This window comes from Sinocyclocheilus anshuiensis, unplaced genomic scaffold (genome assembly GCF_001515605.1).
Source record: "Sinocyclocheilus anshuiensis isolate Anshui unplaced genomic scaffold, SAMN03320099.WGS_v1.1 scaffold1389, whole genome shotgun sequence".
Taxonomy (NCBI): domain Eukaryota; kingdom Metazoa; phylum Chordata; class Actinopteri; order Cypriniformes; family Cyprinidae; genus Sinocyclocheilus; species Sinocyclocheilus anshuiensis.
In genome coordinates, this window is record NW_015552672.1 from 121,881 (window position 1) to 131,991 (window position 10,111).

The 10,111-nt window shown below is 42.7% G+C and overlaps 1 protein-coding gene across 1 annotated transcript in view; it reads left to right on the forward strand.

Moving 5' to 3' along the window:
* Positions 1 to 10,111, forward strand: part of LOC107667425 (beta-galactoside alpha-2,6-sialyltransferase 2-like) — a 17,192-nt gene that overhangs the window by 2,848 nt on the left and 4,233 nt on the right. Inside the window, exons 2-4 of the mRNA XM_016459093.1 lie at positions 2,371 to 2,577; positions 8,005 to 8,376; positions 8,683 to 8,947. Of these exons, the coding sequence (XP_016314579.1) occupies positions 2,371 to 2,577; positions 8,005 to 8,376; positions 8,683 to 8,947 (844 nt within the window). The remainder of the gene's footprint in view (positions 1 to 2,370; positions 2,578 to 8,004; positions 8,377 to 8,682; positions 8,948 to 10,111) is intronic.

Sequence of the window (10,111 nt, forward strand, 5' to 3'; positions counted from 1 at the left end):
TGCTTTGGTACTATTTTCACAAGTTAAAATTTCTTAGTACAAAATTCTTACAATTCCAAATCGCACATTTGTGGAGTTGAATTTGAAAATAGCGAAACAAATATAAATTCTTTAATAAATAGGCCTATATACTGAATATCCCAATTGAAACTAAGTCTTAGCACTGAATCCGAATCGTCAAACTTAAATGAAGCCTGACCACCAGCGAGTGATGAATTTATATCAGAAACTTCTGAGCCAAGCGTGTTTTAAGCATCATTAGCATCAGTAGTGTTTGATTCGCTAAATAGATCCGTCCTTTGAGGAAAGAAACACATAAACGTGCTAGATCCTGTTCGCCACAACAAACTGCATAATTTGCAGCCGTGCACTGTGGTCCTCGATGTGCGTGAATTGACAGAGACATTTAATTAAGAAATCAACTGCAGAGCCCCGTTGTCTCAGACTGAGGTAATGCTTTACAATAAACTTCCTTTAGTTAACATTAGTTAATGCATTAACTAACATTAACAATGAGCAATACATTTGCTATAACGTTAATATTTAGGCCTATTATATTTGTTAACGTAATAAAAATACAACTGTTCGTTGTTATGGTAACACTTTACAATAAGGTTCATTAGTTAACATTAGTTAACTACTAAGCATGAACAATACTTCTACAGCATTTATTAATCTTAGTTAATGTTAATTTCAACATTTACAAATGCATTATTAACATCAAAAGTTGTGCTCGTTAACATTAGTTAATGTACTGTGAATTAACAAGAATTAACAATGAACAACTGTATTTTCATTAACTAACATTAACAAAGATTAATAAATACATTAATAAATGCATTGTTCATGTTAGTTAGTACATTAACTAACATTAACTAATGGAACCTAATTGTAAAGTGTTAGCGTTGTTATTTTTGTCAGTACAAATGTTAACAGATACAACTTTTAATTTTAATAATGTATTAGTAAATGTTGCAATTAAAATGAATGTTTATCGATGCTTTAGAAGTATTGTATATTAACCCTTTGTGCTGTATTTTCTGTTGGCAATTTGACATGCGGTTTTCATACGCTACACTTTGCCCACCTAGTTTTATGTAGGCCCACCCACTTACAAATTTCTGGCATTGCCCGTTTCAAAACACAAGATTATCGTAACATGATACAAGAACATTTCGTTCAACTCAGTTTGGTCAAATCTCAATCAAATAATGCAAGATGCATGTTTCAAACCCTTGCTCCTGAATGAATTAAATGTTACAAAAATACAGGCTACAAGCTGCCACATTAGAAAATACACTTACTTATGTAACTAACCATAATGAATATATACATAATTCATAATGTTTGTGATACCATCTATCCAGTGGGTTATGAAAAGGTTTTGTGCTTGAACTATTATTAAAGGACAGACAAATGTATTAAACTGAACAGATTTCATTATATATTTAACCTTTCCTTGACTTTGAATTTGGTGTTTTTGTCATTTTGTGATGGTATTGTTATGTCTTGTGATACTGTCACATGATATTATTTAGCTACACCTTATAAGTCTCTCAGTGATGCTCTTTTATACCCCGATGAAAGCTTCTTAGATGTTATGTAGTGGTTTTCATTTTGTAAGGTTGAAAGCCATGATTTCATAGACTTTTTAAATTTTATGTCCTACTTTGAATGCCATGGACTACCATATTTGCATTGAGCTGAATATCCCTTAAAGAGCACCAGTGGGCATTAACTGTTAAGCATTCTTCACACAATGTTTATATATGAGGTTTTGATTACTGCCATTAAAAAAATAATAATACAAAATTTGTTCTGTGTAACTACTTTTTTAAATATTCCCTTTAATCAGGGTATATTATTTTTTTGTAAAAGTATTACTTTAAATGGTCTTTTTTTAGGCTAACCCCAATGGAACTACCACAATTTATTAAACTAATTTGTCCGCTCCCTTTAAGTTCTTGGTTGAAAGAGAATCTAGAGATTTCAAACATATTCCAGACAGCTGAACTGCATTACTGAACTCTGCTAGCTTAAATGTAGGGCAACCGAAGTTACTTATTAAGCATGTTACATATTTAACCCAACAGTTTAACATATCAAAATCACATCAAAAGGACCCTACAATATAATCCACTACAATTACACAGAAATTCTCTAGTGTATTAAACATGCTTTTTCCTTCATACTAATTTAATTTCTAACCTGACCTTAACAGGACTTCAAAGTAAATATTTGACCATTTCAAACTATTTTCTACTGTCTTCAATTCAACTGAATCCATGCATATGCTTCTATGTATCTGCAAACTCCTTTTGCAGAGGGCTTCCTTTAATTTGCTAATATTGTCTGTGATTCATTATCCAGATCCCAGGGGCTGCCATGGATCGTGTTAGCCTACTTTGGCGGTTGAGACGCCGGGCCCGTCGAGGGGCCCTGTGCATGGCACTGTTCTGTATGGCTATGGCTCTCCTGTACACCTTTTGCGCTGAAAACAGCATACCTGTCACAGATGCCATTTTTGGGGTTAAGGCGAGAACTCGAGCTCAGCCAAGAACACACACAATTGTTAAGGTATGTCAAGATTCCTTTCCTCGCACGACCTTCTGCTCCACTGAATTTGATCATTAGAGTGCTGTAGAAATGAGTCCTAAAGCCCGAAAATAAGGTTCCCTATCGAACGGTCTCTCCCGTTGCGTTAACACGCTATGGGGAAACTCCTGTTTACTCCGTTACTAAAGCCTGATTTGTTCACGCTTGTGTAGCTGCACAAACCAATAGTGCTCTAGCCTGCCAGAAGGGGAGGAGCCGACTGCTAAATAAGTTGTCTCAGAGTGCCTTTTCATCAGAAATTTTCTCCTTCTTCGACGAGATCATCTCTTCGCTGACTCTGTGATTGAGAAGCGAAGAGAAGAAGAAGAGCTCTGCTCAGCCTGCTGCTCGCCGCCGTAGAAGGAGCCCCGGCAGAGGAAGAAGCAAGAAGCCTTCCCCTTTGGCCATCCAGTGCTTAAAATAGCAAATTTCCAGCGATGTTGTCACGCCGTTGTCAAATGTCACGCCGCGAGTGTGGCTTGTTGCAGGTAACCCCAGCATGCTGCAGACGGGCACAGTGAGTGTGTCGCCTGTCTGGGCAGTGCCCACGCAGAGGCAGCATGCTTTCATTGCGAGAGCATGAGTCTCGCCCTTCTATGCTCACGGATCGTCTTCTTCCATGAAGGTGGTCCTCCCCACTCTGCTCTCCCGTTTCCTCCCTCCCATAGGAGGAAGAAACAGCAAAGCAGCAGGGTCTTTTCACTGGGCTCAAGTGAACTTACATGGGTGCTTCACTCTCCCCTCATCACCTCGAATCGCCGGAGTGCTTCACGCGTGAGGATCAATGCCCCTTGTTGGCTGTGAGTGGCCTGATATCCTTCGGCGTGTCTGAGGAGAAGATCGCCACTGATGACTCCATGTCATTAACAGCATCGGATGTTGAAGAGTGGGCGTGTTCCAGCGAAGAGCCCGAATCCCCGCCTCTGACGCAAACAACATGATCAAGCATGGACAGCGAGCTGATCCGCGTTCTGTCTAAGGCTGTGGAGGATCTCGGCCTGGCTTGGTCGGCTCCGGAAGAGCCTGCCCACAGCCTTCTCGATGAGTGGAACATGAAGGGACACCATCAGTGATCCTCCCGCCATTGGTCTGCTCCGTTCCTGCCGGCAGTTCATGAAGAGTTCACCAGGACGTGGCGCACCCCTGTAGCAAATTAGCTCAAAAGGGAAATGTATATAAATAATTACAATTAATTATGATTAATTACAATCACACTAACACAAACTAGTCTAACAAACAAACAAACAAACAATTCAACGAAATTGAATTGCTTGTTCTCTCCGCTCGCCCTTTTTATCTACCATGCGAGTTTCCCCAACTTTACTTTCTTGTTGTGTATATTCATCCTCGCGCAAAATTGGACATAGCCTCAGATGTGCTGATGAAAACTTTGAACAAACTAGACGCCAAATCTCCAGACTCTCCCAAGTTCATTCTAGGTGATTTTAATCAGTGCTATTTGGACAATGTTTTAAAAGGATACCATCAGTATGTCTCATGTGCAACGCGTGCAGACAAGATTTTGGACAGGTGGTATGGTCCGATAGACTGACTGACTATGTGTTGGAGCCCACCGGGCAAGCCCGCACCGGCTCAGGCTCGCTACACGGCCCACGATCAGAAGGTTTTAACAGAAGACTTAGCAGAAGAAAACAACACAACAAAAAAAACGTGGGCGGAACTGTGCGTGAGCCTTTTAAGGTCTGAGAAGATTCACACCTCTCAGGATGGGCTTGTCCAATGAGAAAGGCTGAAATTCCACGCGGGAGGTTGGAAGTACTGGGGAGTTTTATGACCCTTTGTGTGAGAGCATGGTAATTTGCATATGGAACTCGAATCAAAATTACTAAAGATTCTTAGAACACTAATATATTGCCTATGTACCCACATATAATATAAACGCTCATTTAGATCATCAGAAGACAAATTCAAAGAGACCAAACATGGTATCGGTGGGGCTGTATTAACTAGTGATCTATCATAACACACACACAAAAGAGTAAACAATTCAAAAGACAATATACAAGAACAGTAATGGTATACACAATGTCCTGAGGAGATGTGTGTTCATTCACAGAAAGGTTTTCCTATTAATTAATTAGAGAATAGTCAATTTTGCTGTGTATTATGTGTATTTCCTATGGAAAATGTAGTGAGAGGGAGAACTCTCAATATGCTATTAGGTCGTAAAGTTTATCTGGTCTAGCAAAGGTGTCATGGTTGCGATGGTAACCAGGGTCCTGGGCCTCATTCACAGACATCTTGGCACCCAATATGTTTATTGGGTGAGGGGTCTGTGAATGTTTGTTAATCTAATTAATAATTGATTTGTTCAATCAAATGAAAAATGGTGTGTCTGATTGGTCCAGACGCTTCACCCCGTACTTGGCCCGTGTTAATCCCTCTACTTCCACTGCTCTCACCACTGTTGACGCAGAAAGAGGCTATAGCAAGCTCCCCCACTCTGGAAGAGGCGGTCGCTGCTCATCTGTGCCCTCAATCGGCCCTGGGGTTGAAAGTCCATGCAGTGCATCCATCCAAGCCCTGCAGGACTACATCAGCCTTGGCAGGGCTTATGCAGTGGCTGGCCAGGCTGGCTCAGCTCTGCATACGATGGTGGTACTCCAGGTGTTTCAGGCCAAACGTCTCCATTCCATGGACGAGTCTGGCCAGGATTCTGACGCCTTTAAGGAACTGCGCATAGCAACTGACCTGGCTCTGAGCTCTACCAAGGCAACAGCGCAGGCGATCGGCACGGCAATGTCCAATCTGGTGGTGCTGGAGAGCCACCTTTGGCTAAATCTGAGATCAGGGACGCTGACAAGGTCACCTTCCTTGACTCATCAGTCTCGCCTAAGGGATTATTCGGCCCTGCCCTAGATGGGTTTGCTGAGCGTTGTACAGCGGCACAGAAGACCTTGCAGGCTCTGCATTACTTCTTGTCGAAGCACTCCAGTGCGGCGGCTGGTTCAAGACACCAGAAGACCCCATCCGCCCAGCCGCCTGCAAAACGTCTCGCCTGTTTCAATCAGGCGTCCAAATGGGACTGACCTCCAGAAGGAAGGTGGTCACAACAGATGCCTCCAACTTGAGTTGGGGAGCTCTGTACGAGGGCAGACCGGCGTTTGGCTCCAGGTCAAACCTGGAGCAGCGCTTGCACATCAACTGCCTTGAAATGATGGCAGTTTTTTCTGGCCCTAAAAACCTTCCTGCCAGCCTTAAAGGGGAACCACGTCCCGACGGTGGTAGCCTACATCAATCACCAAGGTTTACAGGTTGGCTTGATGCCTCTTATTATGGGCTCAAGGCAAACTCCTCTCAATAAGAGCGTGCCGGGCAGACTGAACCAAGGGGCAGATATGCTGTCCAGAGACAATGCATCTCCAGGAGAATGGAGACTACATCCTCAAACGGTTCAAATGATTTGGTCTGTCTTCGGGAGGGCAGAGGTGGACCTCTTCACCTCAGAAGACAACTCTCACTGCCCAATTTATTTCTCGAGACAGTGAGATGCCCTGGCCCACAATTGGCCCAGCACTCGCCTGTTGCAGTCTTCTCTGACTATTGTATAGCACGGAGCCAGGACCCATCCTCTTGTGATGTGTCCCATGTGCTAACTTTCCTACAAGAGCTGCTGGATAAGGGGCGCACCCCTTCCACGCTCAAGGTGTATGTGACAGCCAACACGGTGAATCACTCTCTCGTGACTGGCCAATCAGTCGGTAGAAACGACTTGGTCGTTTCATTTCTGAGGTGAGCGTGGAGATTGAATCCTCCTTGCCCTCATACAGTGCCGACTTGTGACTTATCTGTAGTCCTCAGAGCCCTACGGGGCCCTCCCTTTGAGCGGCTCCAGCCGGCCGATCTGTGGCCCATGTTGTTTAAGACCACCCTGCTTTTGGCTTTAGCGACAGTCAAGCTAGTGGCTGACTTTCAAGCACTGTCAGTCAGTGATTCCTGCCTTGAGTTTGGGCCTAACGACTGTAGAATCGTCCTCAAACTGAGACATGGCTATGTGCCGAAAGTGCTCTCCACTCCGTTCAGAGCTCAAGTTATCACCCTTTTGGCACTCCCGGTTGCAGACGGTGACCAGGGTCCCAACCCACTCTGCCTAGTTCAGTCCCTTAGAGCAGTGTTTCCCAACCTTTCTTTAGTCGCGGCACCCTTTGGAAATTGTAACTAATTTGTGGCACCCTACAAAATTAATTTTGTCACAATATTTGAATTTCTAACTTCGATATGATACTTTGAAAATTATAGATATTCGGTACAGCAGGGAAGAACTGCAGAATATACCGTCATACAAATATTTTTAATATTATTAAAACAATTGTCCATCAATGGTGGTAATCAGTAGGCTAATTTCTAATGAAAAGACCAATTTATATGACATATTTAGCAATTTAAAAATATTAAAAAATGATTTTTTTACACAGCACCCCGGTTGGGAAACACTGCCTTAGAGTGTATGTTGAGCGCTCTGGCCCATTCAGACACTCACAGCAGCTCTTTGTATGCTTCGGAGGCCACTCTAAATGTTCTGCCGGTCACGAAGCAGAGATTTGCTGGATACTGGATGCTATAGCCTTGGCTTACGCCTCAGCAGGCTTGCAGTGCCCTACAGGTGTGAGGGCTCACTCCACCAGAGGAATGGCCTCCTCCTGGGCTTGGTCCAGTGGGATTTCTATTGGTGAGATTTGTGCAGTCGCCGGTTGGTCATTGCTGTCTACCTTTGCCAGATTCTGTAACTTGGATGTCCCTGCCCTACAGGCAGGGATCTTTTCCACTTAAGTATACCTAATTCCCTTTGCAAGTGGAAAAGGTCAAGTTATGTAGTACTCAGCCTAACGGCTCGGGTCTCATTATGTGCTCATGCTTATAGGAGTCCTCAGTAAGAGTGCTCCGGGACTGGGCTCGCAGAGCGGCTGCATTCTGCATTTGCGTAGCACGGCGCTATTGGATGCATTCCCCATAGCGTGTTAACGCAACAGGAGAGACCGTTTGATAGTGAATGATCCGGTTACTTGCGTAACCTCAACCTTGATTCCCTGAGATAAGACAAGCTGTGGTTAAGACAAGCTCAAGTTTTTATGTTTTATTCTACAACAAACATCAGCAAAACGCTATTTGTGATTGTTTTTAAGCTTTCATGTGTTTTAAAAAGGCAGTTGCTAACAAGTGGCTAAATGGGCTACAGAGGTTTTAGGGGATAATAAATTGAACAGGTAAACTAATCTACTTACTAATTCACTTTTTCTTGCTTTTGTAAACTATTTTAAATCAAACTTTCCAACTTATAGATTTGTTATAAATATTGAAAGAGCTGTCACCCTGTAACACCCAGCAACACCTTGTATAGTCAAAAATGTAAAACGCATCCTTACTAAAAGTGACACTGGTCTATTGAAGGTATTGCGGGGAACAGGAGGGTCGAAACCCATGTATACTGACCCTCAAAAGCTTCCAGGTATCATTCCTGGAGATCCACAAAAGCCTATTCCCATCCTGTCGTCTTCTAACTACTCAATGGAGAGCAATACTAAGGACCGCAACCTCAGCGGCAAACAAAGAGACCATGGGCTATTTTACTGGCTTCTGGCACGACCACTGAGACGTGCTTTAGAGACTATTTTTGGAGGCCGACAGAGAGGAGATGTGGGTGCCGCAAGTGGGGATGCTGTTGTTTTTGGGCCTAATGGAGCACTCGGAGAGGTCTGGAATGAAGAGATGTCAAGTAGCATGCTGGGGAAAAGGCTGAGGAAGGTGGTGCAGAACTTTCAGGTGAGGGAAACTCAAAAACATCTAAAAGCCTTAACATGAAAACACAGTAACAAACTTCAAGGACTGCAACTGCTGATCACCAAGGCATGAAGTCTCTTCAGTTAGTATTAGGTAGTGTTTTGTAATTGTTACATATGCAGGTGAGCTTCATCCTCAGAGGATTGTGTAAAATTTTACATAATCCTCTGAGGATGAAGCTCTACTGCACATGTAAAAATACAAAACACTACCTAATACCAAGTGTTAATTGCAACAAATGAAATGTGATCTATCTATCTATCATAGTCTTTTTTGTTTTTATTTTAGGCAATGAATAAATATGGAGTTCGCTATCCTGGACCTGAGAGTGCAGCACGTCGTTCTAAACTCAGTGGCCCTGAACTTCTTTGTCAAATCAAGGAGATGGTTCAGATTGCAACTTTAACACCAGATATGGAGCCATTTTCTCGGTTGCCCTTGGCCTCTCAGTTACCTCCGCGCCAAATAACTGCTGATATTGGCCCGTTCAAGACCTGCGCAGTGGTATCATCTGCAGGTTCTCTCAAAAACTCTGGATTAGGAAAGGAAATAGGTAATAACTAAATTCATAACATAATCTGGATCTATTTCTTTGACCTGAAATGTATTGAGAATATATCTATATTAGGGTTGGGTGATGTCTACCAAATTGGCATCGGACGATGTCTACAGTGAAACATAGTGATGGACGATGACATCGGGTGGGGGTGGGGGGATTGGTGGTGTGCCCGAAGCGTGAAACAAATAACGTGTTCTACGGAGCCACTGAAAGGTTAGCTGCTTGCTAGCGGTAGCCTGTTGCATTACAGTACATGAAAGTTCACTTACCACATACACAGAGTAAGGAGAAATGTCTGATAGGACGATGGTGAATGAGTTGCAGATCCTGAGCACCAATGACAAACATCTAATCTTGTCAAATGTGTGGTAAGTAATGCCGCACCATAGTATAGAGTCCTTATGATTGCGAATCTCAAAAGTGAAAGTAAAATGAGAGCACGCAATCTGTACAGTTGCCTATACTTACCCAACGATATAATTGCGAGAAAAAGTATTGAAATATTTTTTTTATCCTCCCATCTCGTAGGCTATTTATTCCCTTTAGGGTTTCCGTAGTACACTTAATTTCCTTTCCGAACATGGAACTGGGATGCTCCAGATTGCGGGAGAGGGGGTGGGGGGAAGGAATCACAATGTCAGCTTAACATCGTGATGTCTGTCAGCCATTGGCGATGGACGATGGCACTGTCTGTCGGCCCAACCCTAATCTATATATCTATATATGTATCTATCTATATATATCTATATAAACATATATAGATATATATATTTAAAATAATCACATTTTGTTGCTTTGCAGCCTGAAATGAAGACGGACACAGTTTTTGTTTTATCCAACTGTATTTACTCAGTGCAACTTATAACATTCCAGAGAAAGATATAAAACCAACATGTCAAAAGTTGGAAAAAGGATCACCCCCTCCTAAAAATGACCTGTAAACTCAATCAGGTGTAGCTAATCACCTTCTCAATGGCACACAAAGCCATTTGACTTTCAACTGTGATCAGCTGTGGTCATTTTGATTAGCCATGAAAAGAGCATTCCTTGAGCATTTCAGTCCTTTGTAGTGCAACTGAAGCAAACAATCAACTATGGGAGGCAAGGCAGTCAAAAGATCTCCGGGATAAAGTTGTGGACAGGCACAAGTCAGGAGAT